Source organism: Terrapene carolina, unplaced genomic scaffold, assembly GCF_002925995.2.
Source record: "Terrapene carolina triunguis isolate 2854851 unplaced genomic scaffold, T_m_triunguis-2.0 Scaffold136, whole genome shotgun sequence".
Lineage (NCBI taxonomy): Eukaryota > Metazoa > Chordata > Testudines > Emydidae > Terrapene > Terrapene triunguis.
In genome coordinates this window covers 7,316,312-7,334,307 of record NW_020664487.1, presented here as the reverse complement: position 1 = coordinate 7,334,307, position 17,996 = coordinate 7,316,312, and the positions used below count along the sequence as shown (strand labels likewise).

Below are 17,996 nucleotides of genomic sequence, written 5' to 3'. Positions count from 1 at the left end.
AGTCTGGCCCGAGCCCAGAAGTCTATACAGCAATGAAACAGCGCTGCAGCCTGAGCCCCGTGAGCTGAGCCGGCTAGCATGGGCCAGCTGCGGGTTTTTCTTTGCTATGTAGACGTACCCATACAACTTACTATTTTTTTCCCCTGTGAGGTAATTATGCTTTGTAATCAAGCTTGGCTCTCTCGAACTAGACACATTAAGCTCTTCAAGTCGCTCACTGTAACCCATTTACTCCAATTCATTTTTGTGGCTCCTTTCTACACTTTCTCCAATTTTTCAACATCCTTTTAAAAATGTGAACGCCAAGATTGTACAAAGTATCCAGTATCCGTCTCACTAATACCATTTACAGGGGTCAAAATCTCCTCCCTACTCCTTCTCACTGCTCCCCTTGTTTATGCATCCAAGGATTGCATTAGCTCTTTTGCTGTAGTGTTGCACTGGGCGCTCCTGTTCAGAAGATAAGGCAAGTTCCTTATATAAGTTCTTACATGTTAGAAAAAAATCTGCCGTGAAGCTAACAAACCAAACAAACTTGTAAGATATCACTTACTATCTTTAGTACCTTCTCACCATTTAGGAATATTAGTTGCATATCTTAATTCAGTTTCTATATACATTAAAGTACCCTATCCTTTTTGTAAGAATATGCTGTTTAAACTCTGATCTATAGTAATTAATGTTGTTTCTTTTATACTGTGGTAGGACCTAAAGGCTCCAGACAGGTTGGGTCCAATTGTGCTAGGTGCTGTACAAATATATAATAGTTCTTGCCCCAAAGAGTTTACAGTCTAAAAATAGTGCACCAAGTATTATCAGCCACTGATTATTTACAATTATTGTGAAAGCAGAATTTAGTGAAAGTCCAGTCACTTCAGTGGGACCGATTTCACTGAGTAGGAGGCTCACCCGCCTATCCCCCCTTCACTAGCCATGCTAGTGTCTTGTTTGTATAGAACTTCTTACAATACTCGGTGTTAACCTCCATAGAAATGTAAATGTAAATAGGGAAGTGTTGGTGCATTGTGGCATCTTTGGTTAGCAGAACGTCTTAGTCCTGCTTTATGTTTAACCATCAGGAGTCTCCCTCTCTGCCCTAAAGATGCCAGACTCCATCAATTTATATACAGTAATACTCTGCCACAATCTAGCATCTTATAAAAGATCTTATAAGACCCTGATCTTATAAAGCAGGGAGCATACTGGGTTTCCAGTCTTGGCTCATAGCTTGATAGGGAAGCATGCAGATCCCAATCCACCTAAGGCCTTTTTGCTTTTCTTCATGTGTATCATCCTTTTCTTTTTGTCCTCTCCTAAAAGAGGCACTGTGGTGCCTCTAATAACATGCTAGTGGTGCTGCTTTGAGCATGGCTGTTTCAGTTCCAGCCTGTTCTCATCAGCAAAGGAATAGCTGTTAATCCTGCCAATCAGAAATCATCTTACTTTGCAAGCAGGAAGACAGCCCAACCCAATCTGGATCCAACATTGAATCACTTAGCAGTCTGGAGTTTGGATCACAGTTCCCACTCGCTGCCCAAAATAAGGGCTTGGATGAGGTTCTTTAGAATCCAGAGTTAACAACTACAGTGAATGTATTTTCTTGGTTTTATCCAATCCCACTCACACTGGAGTCTTTCTGTCCTTATCCAAGCCACACTTAGAGTTCTGCAGTGTCTCACCCCATCTTGCCTAATCTCTCTCTCTTGTTCTTATACTGTGCCCATCTTCATGGTACAGTGTCAGCACCTTGAGAAGGAGTGTGATCTGGAGCAGTATTTCTCAACGACTGTTCCGTAGACGGGTGCTGGTCCCTGAGAGCTCCCTGACCCAGTTTAGTAAGCTAGCAAACTGGTCCCTGGTGTCAAAAAGGTTGAGAAACACTGGTCTAGAGGAGTGAACACAGGGTTAAGAGTGAAGAGCTCCTCTCTTCTTATCCACATTCCTCCAGCAAGTCTGTTCCCACTAGGAAAAACGTACTTTTTAAAATCGGGTAACTCACGTTCGCTGATGTGCCTGCAAATGCTACGTGGCATCTACTGTAGACACAGTTTAACACCTGGACATTGGTGTTAGCTAGTGGTGGGGTAGCCTAGGGTACATCACTTTAATTCTGTTTCTCCATCGGTAAATGGGGATATAGCCTGACTAGCTGATGGTCAGCGAGGTTTGTACAGCGCTTTGGACATGCAGAGTAATTTAGGTGTTGAAGCACTGTGCATGGCAGGGGGTGGAGAAGGGCCCATCTTGCCTATTCCTATCCTACACGTTTGGGAGAAGGCTTCAAAATCCCACAAAGGGTGGCTAGAGTCCCAGCTCGCTCTCCCTGGGGAGTCGCTGGGGTTGGTGTTCAGTAAGCTGAGAGCCAGGTGAGGATGGTTTGTGGAGAAGGTCACTGCCTAGGTCTCTGTGGGGCACTGGGGTAGAATTGAGTAGTGGGCCCCGCCCTGACTAGTATGGGGCTGAGTGGATGCATCCTTCCTTGGGCCTGTGGGAAGTTGGGTGTTGGTTTCTTGTCCAGCTTCCTGTGGGGTGCTGAGAAGCTTGTGGAGGAAGAGGGTCTCTGGGTGAGCTACTTGAGGTCTTGGGGAGAGGATTCCCTGTCCGGGCACTCTGGATGGGGTAGGGGAGTCCCTGCCTAAGTTGCTTGGGGAAGGGAGGGTTGGGAGGAAAGGAAGTCCTTGCCCGGGCTGTTTGGGGGCAGGGGAATTTGGGAAGAGGGCTCTGCCCATCCCATGTTGGGTGAGGGAGAGCCTCCCCCCTACAATCTGAAGGTGACTCTGCCTGACTTGTGGAAATTTTATGCCATAATGGTGGAATGTTTGCTTAAATGTCCAGCTTTCACATGATGAAACCTGGGCTCTCCCACTTTGCCATAGCAGGATAGATGGGGGATGGAGAGAAGTGGTCCCTGTAATAATTGGGCTGTAGCTATTTCAGGGCTTTGAAAAAGAGAGAGACCCTGAAATGTACCCAGAATTTTATTAGCAGCCAGTGCATGGTGAGGAGCACTGGTGTGATCATACCAGTCAAGAGCCAGGCCCCTGCATGCTGCATCCAGGCACCAAGCCTGGTTTACCTCACGTTCTGATTACTTTGGTCATTCCTAACCTGCAAAAACCATTGTTTCCTTCTCAAGCTGATACACCTCAACAACCAAAAATTACCCAGCTTCTCCTTGTTCTTATTGGACAGGGTCAAACTGGTGGGGAGTGGGAGCGGGGGATGGGGTGGCAGCACTCATCCTAACTCTGCCCACAAAATAAGGCCTGCCCGTGAATCACCAAAATGAGATGTGCTCACTGTTGTTTGTGCAGCTTTTGACCCCCCCCTTGGGCTTGGCTACTCTTTGGTGGGGCATATACATGCTTATGGCTCTGCCGGCCTCCATGGGTTTGAGGGGGGAAATGTACGTGGTGGTCTCCCGTGACACCAAAAGGAGCTGTCACTCACAGTAAATGGCACAGATCTGTAACCCTCCCTCCCCTGTGTTACATGTCATGACAAAAGAGAAATACTGAATGTCAGCATTTAAATCATCATCCCTGGACCTCTGCCTTATCCCCTCCCTGAGCTGAGTCGGGCTTTGTTCCAGGCTCTCTCATGACTCTCATAGATGTTGCTGCATCAGTTCCACTAATTCATATTTTTGAGTTTTCTTTGCAATCATAACAGCTAGAGACTGCCCCCCCCCCCTTTTTGAGATTCTGAAGAACAGCCTAACGGCTTCAGTGAGGTGCTGGTTTGCTATACCGGCATGTGCCAGCCCATTCCGAGCCCTGGCTCCTGTCATTGCTCTGGCGGTGGACTGTACTTCGTGTTCACTGGAGTCGTTTTCAAAACATGCCCCTTTTCCTCATAAAGAGTGTTTTGAACCTTACCGTCAGGTAACATCTATTCGCATTTCTCCAGACGAGCATGCTTTTTATTGTTCAGTTGAGGTGTGGAATAGTCCATATTATTACTGTAACATTGTGGATTATATGTAAGGCTATGTTTTAGTCACGGGTATTTTTAGTAACAGTCATGGACAGGTCACAGACCGTAAACAAAAATTCAGGGGCCCGTGACCTGTCCATGACTGTTACTAAAAATACCTGTAACTAAAACTTGGGAGGGGGGCCGCGGGTGCTCTGGGGGAGGGGGTGTGGTCCAGGGGGGCCACGGGTGCTCTGGGGGGGCTGCAGGTGCTCTGGGGGAGGGGGTGTGGTCTGGGAGGTGCCACAGGTGCTCTGGGGGGGCCGCGGGTGCTCTGGGGAAGGGGGTGTGGTCCGCGGGGGGCGCGGTTGCCCTGAGGGGAGGAGGTGTGGTCCGTGGGGGGCCGTGGGTGCCCTGGGGGAGGTGGCCGGGAACCCCCGCTAGTGCTGCAGGGGGGCTGCAGCTGCAGCCCGGGACCCCTGCTGGGCAGTGGGGAGGATTGGCGGGGCTGGCAGGAGCTTCCTACCTGGCTCCGTGTACCTGCAGCTCCTAGGTGGCGGATGCAGGGGCCAGGGCAGGGGGTTCTGCTGCTCCCACCGCAAGTGCCGGCTGCCACAGCCCCCATTGGCCAGGAACCACAGCCAATGGGAGGTGTGGGGCCTAAGGGGGTGGCACGGAGACTCCTCCACCGCCTAGGAGCTGCAGGGTGGCCATGCCAGTGGGAGCTGGGGAGCCCCCCACCCTGAGGCAAGCGCCCCCCTGCACTCCCCAACCCCTGAGCCCCCTCCCCACACCCAAACTGCTGCTGCTGGCCCAGGGACTGCCTGGCTCGGGCAGCCCCTGAGCCAGCACCAGCCGCTGCAGAGGTCACGAAAAGTCACGGAATCCGTGACTTCCGTGGCAGACTCGCAGCCTTAATTATATGTTATACTTATCTCCTTCCAGACTCAGCCTGCAAAGAGGAAGTTACCAGAATGGTTTGGAACTTCAAAGGGAACAGATGCTTCCATTACTACTGGCAAGAAATCCAAAGTGGGAGCAAAAAAAGGTCTTTTTGGTTGAACTTGGAAATATCAACAACTTTCTCTTTTAAAGAAGCTCAGAGAGAGCATCTCTATTTTTAGTTTCCAGGACAACTAGCATTCTGAAGGACCTGTTCATTTGTTCACAGTTGAAACCGTTACTGAGCTTGGGCTGGAACAACTTGTCAGTGTGTGGGGAGCAGCCACATCAAACAGCAAGATCTTGAATTCAAGTACATAAAGAACTGACCCAAGGGTTAAATGAGGTCATATTAATATTGTTTATAGAGGCTGTTTGCTACTTTCAGTATTAGGATCAAACTTTCCAAGATTTTTACTGTCAGTTTATTATATATTAGTACAGCGGTTCTCAAACTTCAGCAATCCGAGGAGCCCCATTTTAATTTAAAATTCTGGGGACCTCCCAAGCCTCTCCACTCAGCCCCAGAACCTGTCTTGACTCCACTCCTTCCCCCAAGGCCTCACCCTTGCCCCACCTTTTTCTGCCTCCCGCTCACTCCACCCCACCTCCCTCTGTCGCTCGCTCTCCCCCACCCTCACTCACTTTCACCAGGCTGGGGCAGGGGTGTGGGGCGCAGGAGGGGGTGCAGGCTGTCAGGGAGTTGGGTGGGGGATCTGGGGCAGGGGTCACGGAGCGGGTGAGGGTGCGGGCTCCGGCCTGTGGCGCTTACCTCGGGCGGCTCCCAAAAGTGACCAGCCCATTACTCTGACAGTGTCACCTAGGCGGTGGCGGGGGCACAGGGGTCTCTGCATGCTGCCTGTGCCCACAGGTGCCACCCTGTAGCTCCCATTGGCTGCAGTTCCTGGCCAATGGGAGCTGCAGAGTTGGCACTCGGAGACCCTCCCCTTGCCCCCCTCCCTCCCCAGGGGCTGCTGGGATATGCCAGCCACATCTGGGAGCGGCATGGAGCCAGGGAGCCTGTCTTAGCCCCGCTGTGCCTCTGGAGGGGGAGGAGTTGATCAGCGGGGCCCGCAGACCCCCTGGAGTACCCTCAGGGATCCCCAGGGGTCCGTGGACCCCAGTTTGAGAAATGCTGTATTAGTAGATTCCATTTATTACCATCTAAATGGAAAATTTGGGCAACTTCTGTGAAGTTCTTTCCAGACCATCTCAGCTGCTTATTGTTGTGCATTTACTTTCTTTAAAATCTTCATAACCTTATTCTCATCAGTTGGCATTGAGTTTATTATGCAGGTGCTAAGTTTTTACAGTGCCTCTTTTTTTTTTTTTTTTTTTTTAAGGATGGTAGTAGCCATGAAAGAATGTGGAATATGGGGGATCTTGCAGATGGTTCAGTGCCACAATATTAATAAGTGTTATCTTGCTGCTAATACATATGTCAGCTCAGCATTCTGCATCTACTAACGTTAGATCTGCTTTGATCTGATAATACTGTGCGGTATATCTGATGTAAGATGTACCGTATGGAATTCACTATATTACTATTGAATTTTGAAAAATTATATATATGGAAAAATGTGATAAATAATACTTTTTAAATTGCCATTATGCACTTTGTACTTGCACAGTGGTGTGTTTTTTTATAATAAAATGCTGCATAACGGTACTTACAATACATATAGTTTATTGATTTCTTTCTGTAATCCTGTTCATTTACCTTTTTTGAGAAATCAGACTTGTTTATAATTCCAAGCATCAGTTATATGAGATGAAATTTCAATTTTTAAAATGTATGGATAGCGTGGGTTGGATTTTTTTTAATTAGGGATCAATAAAAGTTAAAAATTCTGATTTGAAATGTAATGTCAAAATCAGCCAGCATACACCTACAGCAGTAAGTTAGTTACCCACCAGACACAGTATAAGATACAGGAAAATGTTTCATAGCATTGGGCAAAGCAAAACTTAACCCAAGGGAACAATACAGTACCATGCTGTTCTGGGGGAGGAGTGTGTCAGCCTAATAAACCAAAATGGAAATGAGATGCATCATGTTATCTGGTAAAGGCCTCTCATAGAATAAACAAAGAGCAGCATCCTTTCATGCATCTGTGCTTCCTGGTACACCAGTTCCTCTTCACTTCTGCAGCAGAAAAGTGTGAAAAAATTGTGATAATTAATTCTAATTACAATAGTTAAGAGAAAGTATGAGCCGCTCCCACAGGGTCAACCTTCATCCTCCTTAGTCTGTGTGCTCTAGTTTAATACTGAGTGTGACTCAAGGAACTTCCACAACATAATGTCTCCCATAGTTTCTCCTGAGGGCATTCTGCATCAAAAAATTTAAAATTCTGCACATTTTAAAATTCTGAAAGTTTTATTAATAATTAAATGCAGAGGCTCCAGCATGGCAGTGGGGGAGCACGGGCTACTGGCTGCACGGAGGTGGCAGATCACCCTGCAGCTCCCCTGCCCAAGGACAGGGACTTGGTGATGAGATTGCACCCAACCCTGACACAGTGCAAGAGTCAGGCTTGCTCCAGAAACACCCCTGGTCCCTGCCCCTCCACACCAGTGGCATCAGGTGTGGGCAGGCAGGCTTAGCCCAGCCGCATCCACGTGTGGAGGAACTTAGTTTGGGGGGGGGAATCCAAGTGTGGGGTGAGAGGGTTCTGTGGGGGGCAATCTGGATGCACAGTGGCTCATTGGGAGGTCCGGGTTTAGAGGGGACTCTGTAGGAGGGTCCAGGTGAAGGTGGTTGGGCCTCAGCAGAGGGGGGTCTGGGTGTGGGGGGAAGGAGCTCAGCAGGGGGGTCAAGCTGCTGTGGAGGTGGGGGTCCGGCTGCAGCTAGTTGAGGCTCAGTGGGGTGGGGATGCGATGGGCCTGCTTAATGGTTGAGTCCCAGCTGCTGCTGCTGCCACCAAGGGGATGCCACAGGCCGAGCTCCCGCTTCCCCCCTGCAACCTCCTCATCCCCATCCCCTTCCCCTCACTCCTCCGACCCCCCTGCCTTCCCCATTGCCTCTTCCCCCTGCCCCTCCGCAGGCACTCGCCCTTCACCATTGTACAGAAAACAGGATGGATGCCATGCAGGGTACCCAGCGCACACACAAGGGGATAACCACCAGCATGAGGACCCAGGAGGTGGCATCCAGCTGCAGTCAGTGAGCCAGAATGGCCTCCTCGCCACCCTCTGCAACCCCTGCATCTCTGCTCACAGAAATGGGGGGGCGGCAGTGGCATGTGACTGCATATGCCTCTATTGGGGGGGGGGCAATGCTCCCCTGCTCTTCCAACTATACCCGGGAACATGCCCAGCCCCCGCCCCATGGTGATTTACCTCTGCGGGCTGCTCTGGGCACCCGAAAGGATGCACCTGCACTGCTGGGGACGGGGACATGACCGCTTTTGTGGCTTCCTGTAATTGTCTGTGGGGAAGCAAAGAAAGCTGCTGGGACATGAATTTGGCGTGTGCCCAGTGGGACAGACCCCCCCCCCCCGGCCCCCCGCAGTAATATTCAGGCTGTTACCGGTCTTGAGGCATTTACACTAGACACGGGGCAGGTGAAATCGAGGCGTAAACCTCACACCCCGTTTGTGCCCAGCTTTGTAACCGCCTGGTAGTCACCGGAGGCGGGTGTGACGGGCCAGCCAGGCCCTTCCGGGCACCCCTGCAGGCAGGCGGGCACAAGCCTGCCCGTGGCCAACGGCCCCTCCCCCAGCCTTGCCGGGGGGACCCCTGGACCCGGGAACCAACTGAACTGGGGGGGGCACCTCACGAAGCACAGGCGCGGGAGGGGAGGTTGAGAGGGGGGCGCCCGGGCAGCGCCCACTGCTCCTCAGCTGCCGAGGGACTCTGGGCAGCGGCGGGAGTTGGGGGTTCGGGCCCCGGCCCTGTGTAGCCGCCAGCTCAGCTCGGCCCGCGCGCCTGCGTTGCTGTGGTAACCGAGCCTCGCACATCCGGCGGCAAAGGGCCGGCACGTCAGCGCGCGGCGCGGGTTCGCCGACGGCCGCGCGGGGCATGACGGGAGGAGCGGTGGGCGCCGCTGGGCCAATAGGAGAGCAGCAGCGGCGACGGGAGCCTGCTGCGTCCCTTCCTGCTCCCCGGTGCCCCCCGCCCCGCGCGTCGGGGCGGCCTCGCTCGCGGGTGAGTTCTCGTGCGCGAGCGGGGCGGTTGGAGCGGGGCAGCCCGGGGACGCGAGGACATCAACCCCCGCAGCTGCACCGGCCGGGGGGGGCCCGTCTGTCCCCCCCCCCCCCCCTTGCACGGGCCGGGGGGGCCCTGTCTGTTCTCCCCCCTCCTCCCTGAGCTGCACGGGCCGGGGGCGGGACCCCCTGTCTCTCCTTTCCCCTCCCAGAGCTGCCCGGGCCAGGGCGGATTTCCTCTCCCCCCACCCCACTATGGGCCGGACCCCTTCCCCCAACTCCATGGGTGGGGGGGACTCTCCCTCTTCCCTCCTCCCCCCAGAGCAGCGAGAGGGGACCCCCTGCCTTCTCACCCTCCCCACACACAGAGCTGCGGGGCCCACATGGCTCTCTCCTTCCCCCTCTCTCTTACACAGAGGTGAGTAGGGCAGCAAAGACCTTCCCCCTCCCCACAGCTGCATGTTCCTGAGGGGACCCCTTCCTGCCCCCCTACTCACAGACATAACGGCGTGGGTCCTGCTGTTGTGCATAACCGGTCCCAGCATAGCTGCAAAGGAGTGGATGGGGCCGACAGGCAATCTCTCCGCGAACCTGTTGCTGTAGGCATGTCTCTACTGCTCTAACTGCAAAAGACAGCAGGGCTCATGGGTTTGCTGCTTATTGCCAAGTGTCACTCAAACCAGAGCTGCTGGAGTCATTTTTATAATGGGAGTGCTGAGAGCCATTGAACTAAACTGTAAACCCTGTCTATAATGGAAACCGCTTCAAGCCAGGGGGTGCTGCACCTATGACTCAAACAGTGGACAGTCGTGTGTGGTTCCTACCCGAGGCCCTCACCCAGTCCTTGGCCTTCTTACTGTCGTGGTGGCTGGGATTTTAAATGTATTTCTTGTTCCTTGTCCTACATGAGACACCCCCACGTGCTCCAGGGGGACCTGACAGATGGACTAGATTCTTAGCCTTGTCAATGTACAAAGTAAACAAACTCCAAAAAATAAAGCGAAGAAAAATAATCTTCTCTTTCTGTTAATTGAGTGTTTGTAACAATAGTAGAAAGAAAATAAAAATTCAGACAAGTGATTAAACTGATGGTGTCCTTTGTAAATATCCATGAGCACTGGAAAGTATGAAGCACAGAGCGAAGGGAGGCCCCACCTGTATTCAGTGCTTTTATCCCTATCCATCCTATGTAACCTCTAGTGTAAGATCAGGGAACTTATGTGATGATATTGCATCTCATTGACATCTTGAGCCCCGTGGGGGTCTTGGTGATTTAGACTGCAACTGGGGTATCTAGTAACATTTTCTATCTATACATTTCAAGAAGGCCATGGAAACCCTCCCCGCCCCCATACAGACACACACAGAGCTAGATGGGCATAGGAGGGGAGGCACAAACACACACACACCCTACAGTCTGCGTCCAAAAGCAATCCAAGCAGCTTATAGATAGTAAGTTGCTAATATAGTTGTAAAATGTCCTTTGCTTGTTGTAAAGGTCCTGTAATGGGGCAGTGGCATGGACTGTACCTGTCTTTGGTTGTAAACTATTTTCTCATTAAGGGAAGGCAAACTGAAAAACATTCTATGAGTGTGTACGTCAGGGGTGGCCGACGTGTGGCTCTGGAGCCACATGTGGCTCTTTAGAAGTTAATATGTTGCTCCTTGTACAGGCACCGACTCTGGGGCTAGAGCTACAGGCGCCAACTTTCCAGTGTACCGGTGGGTGCTCACTGCTCAACCCCTGGCTCTGTCACAGGCCCTGCCCCCACTCCACCCCTTGACGCCCCTTCCCCTGAGCCTGCCGTGCCCTCGCTCCTCCCCCGCCTCCTGCACACCATGAAACAGTGGGGAGAGAGGGGGAGGTGCTGATCCGCGGGGCTGCTGGTGGGTGGGAGGTGCTGGGAGGAGGGGGCAGGGAGCTGATGGGGGGGCTGCTGATGTATTACTGTGGCTCTTTGGCAATGTACATTGGTAAATTTTGGCTCCTTCTCAGGCTCAGGTTGGTCACACCTGGTGTAAGTGGTACATGCATAGTGGGTGGATGCTGCTTCCTAAAGTCAGTGAGACTTAGGCTTTTGAGCCTATTTTACTTATTGCTATTTATTATTTGTATTCCCGTAGTGCTTAGGAGCCCTAGTCATGGACCAGGAGCCCGTTGTGCTAGGTGCTGTACAAACCGAAGAAAAAACAGACTGTGCCCCAAAGAGCTTACTTAGGAGCAGAGCAATTTAAATGACCAACTTTAATAACAATTTAAATCACCAAGCAGGAAACCTTGATGTAAATCATCAATTTTAATTGTCTTTTCCATTTGTACTTTTTAGTTATTTTCCTGAAGAAAAGTTGATTTTTCCCTTTACACTAAATTTGGTAAAAAGAACAGGAGTACTTGTGGCACCTTAGAGACTAACAAATTTATTTGAGCATAAGCTGTAGCCCACGAAAGCTTATGCTCAAATAAATTTGTTAGTCTCTAAGGTGCCACAAGTACTCCTGTTCTTTTTGCGGATACAGACTAACAAGGCTGCTACTCTGAAACTAAATTTGGTGATGCTTTTTGCTAACCAGGAGGATATGGTATAGCTATTTACATTTAAGCAATTATATAGCTTTACATTTACATTTATTCAGATTTTTAATTTTTATATTTTTGATTGTTAGAAATTGGTGAATGATACATTTATTTTTTACAAGATAATGATTCATTTTTTATTTGTGTCAACCTCTATTTGGATGGAAATTCAAATTAAATTAAAGTGCATTCAATTGAAACAGCTTTTTAAACTATTTTGTTAAATAAAACTAGCAAGTACTGAATTCATAAGAAATTATTTTTATCAAAGTTTATCAAAACATGTTTTGTATTTAAAAGTAACTAATATATTAAACAAAGGAAGTGTTATCTGTAGTTAAGGCATTGAACTGATTGGTTCTGGTCACCATGTCCTTAGAGATTTTAGGACTAGTAGATCTCATCCTCTCTTGCCTAGTTTTTATTCATAGATTTGAAGAGAAAAACAAGCTGTCATGCCTTTTCAACTCCCATTTAATTTATTAACTTTGAATGAACTAGTCATTGAACTGAAGCGCCTGGTCTTCGGCGGCAATTCGGCAGCGGGGGCCCCCCGCCGCCGAAGACCCCAGTCCCCCTGAATCCTCTGGGCGGCCCTGGCCTGTCCTCTTAATTATTTACCACTTCCCCAATTTTTGGGTCATCTGCAAACTTTATCAGTGGTGATTTTATGTTTTCTTCCAGGTCATTGATGAAAATGTTAAATAGCATAGAACAAGACCTGATCCCTGCAGGATCGCATTGGAATCACACTTGTTTGATGATGATTCCTCATTTGATTACATTTTGAGACCTAACAGCCAGATTTTAAACCGTTTAATGTGTGCCATGTTAAAAAACTAGAAAATTATAAAATAAATCAAAATGTTCTGCAGTACCAATTCAAATGCCTTACAGAAGTATGTTTAATCAACACTATTGCCTTTATAAATCAAACTTGTAATCTCATCAGAAAAAGATATAAAATTTGTTTGACAGGATCTATTTTCCATGAACCCATCTTGATTGTCATTGACTACAGTCAATGTTCCATTATCTTGCCCAGTGTCAATGTTAGACCGACAGACCTATGATTACCCGAGTCATCCCACTTACCCCTTTTAAATATTGTCACAACATTTGCTTTTTTTTCTAATCTTCTGAAAAGTCCTTGTTGTTGCAAGACTTATTAAAAATCGACATTAACAGTCCAGCGACCTCCTGAGCCATCTCTTTTAAAACTCTTGGATGCAAGTTATCCAGAGCTGCTGATTTCAAAATGTCTAACTTTAGTAGAGTGTTATCATATAATATGACTACAGTAGAACCTCAGAGTTATAAACACTAGAGTTACGAACTGACCAGTCAACCACACAACTCATTTGAAACCAAAGTATGCAATCAGGCAGCAGCAGAGAACAAAAAAAAAATAAAAATAAAGAGCAAATACAGTACAGTACTGTGTTAAAGAGAAACTACTAATAAATAAAGGGAAAGCAGCATTGTTCTTCTGCATTGTAAAGATTCAAAGCTGTATTAAGTCATTGTTCAGTTGTAAACTTCTGAAAGAACTGTTTGGTTCAGAGTTACGAACATTTCAGAGTTACAAAGAACCTCCATTCCTGAGGTGTTCGTAATTCTGAGGTTCTACTGTACATCTGTTTCCCTCCCCCACACAGAACAGAAATATTGATTGAACGCATCTGTCTTTGCATTAGTATTGATAATTCTATCATTTTCATAGTCACCATAGTAGAGGCTCAAATTAAATGTATACCCCAAATTAAAAAACATAGTAAGGGGACCAAAAACGTGCCACTATAGCTAAACAGCAAAGGACAAGAAATAGAGGCAAAAAGGCATCCTTTAAAAACTGGAATTCAAACCCTAATGAGGACAATAAAAAGGAGCATAAACTCTGGCAAGTCACGTGTAAAAGTATAATTAGGCAGGCCAAAAAAGAATATGAAGAGCAACTAGCAAAGGACTCAAAAACTAACAGCCAAAAATTTAAGCACATCAGAAGCAGAAAACCTGCCAAACAGTCAGTGGGGCAACTGGACAATGAAAGTGCTAAAGGAGCACTCAAGGAAGATAAAGCCATTGCAAAGAATTCACTTAGCTTCTCCTCATTGGTCTTCACTACAGAGGTTGTGAAGGAGAGTCCCACACCTCAGCTGTTCTTTTTAGGTGACAGATTTGAGGAACTGTCCCAGACTGAGGTATCAGTAGAGGAGGTTTTGGAACAAATTGATAAATTAAACAGTAAAAAGTCACCAGGATCAGATGGTATTAGCTGAACAGTTCTGAAAGAACTCATATAGGACATAGCAGATCTACTAACTGTGATATGTAACCTGTCATTTAAATCAGCCTCTGTACCAGATGGAATTCACCCAAGAATTCTGAAGGAACTCAGATATGAAACTGCAGAACTAACAATTGTGGTATGTAACCTGTCACTTAAATCAGCCTCTGAACTAGATGACTGGCAGATAGCTAATGTGATGCTGATTTTTGAAAAAGTCTCCAGAGGTGGTCCTGGCAATTAAAGGCAGGGATGCTGGAAGAATCTGTATAGTGGGGATGCTGAGAGCCATTGAACCAAACTGGAAACCCTGTTGATAATAGAAACCGCTTCAAGCCAGAAGTTGCAGCAGCACTCCTGGTTCCAGCACCTACGATTACAGGCCAGTAAGACTAACTTTCAGTACCTGGCAATTTGGTTGAAACTATAGTAAAGAACAGTATTATCGGAAACATAGATAAACATATATGTTGGAGAAGATTCAACGTGACTTTTGTAAAGGGAAATCAAGGCTTGCTAATCTATTAGAATTCTTTGAGGGGATCAACAAACATGTGGACAAGGGGGATCCAGTGGATATAGTGTACTTGGACTTTCAGAAAGCCTTTGCTAAGGGCCCTCACCAAAGGCTCTTAAGCAAAGTAAGAAGTAATGGGAAAAGAGGGAAGGTCCTCTCATGGATCAGTAACTGGTTAAAAGACAGGAAACAAAGGGTAGAAATAAATTGTCAGTTTTCGCAGTGGAGAGAGGTAAATAGTGATGTCCGTCTGGGATCTGTACAGGGAGCAATGCTGTTCAACATATGCATAAATTATCTGGAAAAAGGGGTAAACAGTGAGAAGGCAAAATTTGCATACAATATTAAATTACTCAGGACAGTTAAGTCCAAAGCAGATTGCAAGGAGTTACAAAGGGAACTCAGAAAACTGGGTGACTGGGTAACAAAATGGCAGATGAAATTCAGTGTTGAAAAATGCAAAATTATGCATATTTTAAAACATAATCCCAGCTATACATACAAAAGGATGGGATCTAAATTAGCTATTACCACTCAAGAAAGAGATCTTGGTGTTATTGTGGATAGTTGTCTGAAGACATCTGCTCAATGTGCAGCGGCAGTCAAAAAAGCTAACAATGTTCGGCACCATTAGGAAAGAGAGAGATAATCAGACAGTAAATATAATGCCACTGTATAAATCCATGGTACACCCACACCTTGAATGTTGGTTGCATGCAGTTCTGGTTGCCATATCTCAGAATTGGAAAAGTTACAAAGAAGGGCAGCAAAAATTATTAAGGGTATGGAACAGCTTCCATATGAGGAGAGATTAACAAGACTGGGACTTTTCAGGTTGGAAAAGAGATGACTAGGGGGGGAGGGGATATCACAGAGGTCTGTAAAATCATGAACGGTGTGGAGAAAGTGAATAAGGAAGTGTTATTTACTCTTTCCCGTAGCAGAAAAATCAGGGATCACCTGATGAAATTAGGTTTAAAGTAGGTTTAAAACAAACATATGGAAACACAGTGCACAGTCCACTCGTGGAACTCATTGCCAGGAGGTGTTGTGAGGGCCAAAAGTATAATTCCAAAAAGAATTAGATAAATTCGTGGAGGGTAGGTCCATCAAGGGCTATTAGCGAAGATGATCTGGGATCTAACACCATGCTCAGAGTGTTCCTAGGCTGTGATTGCGAGAAAATAGGAGTGGATGACGGGATGGATCGCTCAATAATTGCCATGTTCTGTTCATTTCCTCTGAAGCACCTGGCATTGGCGACTATCGGAAAACAGGATGCTGGGTTAGGTGGACCATTGATCTGACCCAGTATGGCTGTTCTTATGTTATGTTCCTCTAGTAATGGACCAATAGCATAGTTAGGATTCTTTTGTTCCTAATATTAAAAAAAAATCTCCTCCTTAAATCAGCTGGCCATAGATTTCTCCTTGTGTTCCTCTGCTTCCCTTATCAATTTTCTGCATTTCCTAACTTCTGATTTATATTCATTACTGTTCCTTTTATTGTTTTATTTGGTATTGCTGTCTTACTTCCCATCTAAACCTGATCAGTTTTTTAACAAATATGGCCACTTTCCTTAATTGTGGGATTTTGGCTTTTTGGGCAGCTAGTAAGGTGTTTGTAAACAATTCCCAATTATCATTCTGAGTTTTCTTTTTAAATTCTTCCTCCCAGCTGATTTGTCTCAGGTGTTCCAGAATGAAACAAAAAGATTGAAACACCCTACTGCCAGAAGTCCTTTAGGATTAGCAATAAGAGGTTCAGTTTACAGTGAATTAGTGTAGTTGTTCATTATTTGTTTTGTGATAGCACTTAGGAACCCCCGTTTTCCCAAAGTTAGTAGGAGGTCATAGTGCAAAAATCAGGGGAAGATTTATAGTGGAAAATTAGCCTCAGAGGTCACTCGGGAGAGACTAGTATCCTTATCTAAGCATCCATTGTTATGGTTGAGATTATTAAAACAGCAAGATTGTGAAAATATCTAATTAACTTTTCACCACATATGCTTATTATATGGATTTCCCTGAGTCTGAATTGTGAAAATAGACTTGTCACTTTCACTTTTGTTTGTAGTCAGTCTTGTTTTTTTCCTGCAATGACACAGTACTACAGTATATATGAATTGTAAACAAACCCAAATAAAATTTGTTTCATTTGAATTATAAAGATCACAAAAATGTGTTTATTAATATTGTATTTAGAAAAAACCTTTGTTTTTTGCAAAGCCTAAAATTCAAGGTCAAACTAATAGATGTTATCTGTTTTTGTTTTGTTTCCTGCATATTTATAGACACAGTTACTAAGAATGACCTCAGAAAATCATGCACTAATGTGTTAGCTTTTCAAATTCTTGTTTTGGAGAATAACATCTTGGTACATTTGAAATTGCATTTTAAAAGTACCCCTTTCCCTGTATATTACCTTTCAAAAAGAGGCATTTATAAATTCTATAAATAAGGGAATTTATAATAAAATATTAAAATTCTGTACACTTTAGATACCTCATTGACCTTTTTGATTTTGATTTTCCCTATTCCTTTTTCTCATGACAGAATTATGGATCCAAGCCTGCTAAGAGAACGAGAGCTATTCAAAAAACGAGCTCTCTCCACTCCTGCTGTAGAAAAGCGTACGGCACCCTCATCTGATTCAACATCTTCCAAAAGGAAAAAAGCAAAACTAGAGCAGGGTGGATCATCAAGCTCAAAACAAAACACAGGTTGGTGAAAGTACCTCTGATTGTTTCTTTCCATCTGTCCACATACCCTATTGGGTCAGTCTTTCAGTAAACTTCCTATGTGGCCAGAGCCATTCTCCAAAGATATGATCCTCTAGGATTCTTATGCTTGGGTCTTAGCTCCTGAGCATGAGAGTGCAGGAACTTCTACAACTCTTAAAGAATTTTGACTCTGGAGGATGGAGGTAGAGTGTGGGTCAGGCCCTGTACTGTAAGTGACATGCCATCCTCTGGATGATGTAAATGCTGGCCTCTGAACTTTGCAGCCAGTTTATGCTTGACCCTGCTTCATGAAGAAGCTCCTGGTGTGCTATGGTGGTGCATCACTCCTGCTCTTTTTACTGTATGCTTTTCAGTGTTTTCAGCTTTCCACCCTGTCTTTCCTTTTATTTAGGCTACTATATTGGTGCCCATCACTGTACCATCGCAGGTCTGTTCTACACTTAAAACTGAGATTGACATAGCTACTGCTCTCCTGAGCACCATAGCTATGCTGATATAAACCCTCCGTGTAGATGCGGGTATGTCAACGGAAGGACGCTTACGTCAACCTAGCTCCATTGCTCAGGGCGGTAGAGATACTACAGCAATGGGGAAACCGCTTCCGTCCGTGCAGTGTGCATCTACACCATGGGGTTACAGCTGCATAGCTGCCATGCCATAGCTGTGCCGCTAGAGTCCCCATAATATAGACAAGCCTTGAGTGTCTCCCAAGAGTAAAGTCAACAACAAAGTGATCTCTCTCTCCCTTCCTTGCCAATGGGCTAGCTAAGATTTTTTTTTATTTATTTAATAAAAAGGTGTATGCTTGGAGAAAGAACTGGGTTTTATATTTTGCTTTGTGTGCCATGTGGTTAGGGTCATTCTTGTTT

At 46.5% G+C, this 17,996-nt stretch overlaps 2 protein-coding genes across 6 annotated transcripts in view; both read left to right on the top strand.

Annotated features, from left to right (window-relative positions):
* Positions 1 to 5,507, top strand: part of WRN (WRN RecQ like helicase) — a 91,262-nt gene extending 85,755 nt beyond the window's left edge. For all 5 annotated transcript variants that reach the window (XM_029911922.1, XM_029911923.1, XM_029911921.1 and 2 more), the window contains one exon: positions 4,861 to 5,507. In XM_029911922.1, the coding sequence (XP_029767782.1) occupies positions 4,861 to 4,977 (117 nt within the window). In that variant the 3' untranslated portion in view covers positions 4,978 to 5,507. The remainder of the gene's footprint in view (positions 1 to 4,860) is intronic.
* Positions 5,508 to 8,928: 3,421 nt separating this feature from the next.
* GTF2E2 (general transcription factor IIE subunit 2) overlaps positions 8,929 to 17,996 on the top strand; it is a 52,330-nt gene continuing 43,262 nt past the window's right edge. Inside the window, exons 1-2 of the mRNA XM_026653338.2 lie at positions 8,929 to 9,006; positions 16,940 to 17,106. Of these exons, the coding sequence (XP_026509123.1) occupies positions 16,944 to 17,106 (163 nt within the window). The 5' untranslated portion in view covers positions 8,929 to 9,006; positions 16,940 to 16,943. The remainder of the gene's footprint in view (positions 9,007 to 16,939; positions 17,107 to 17,996) is intronic.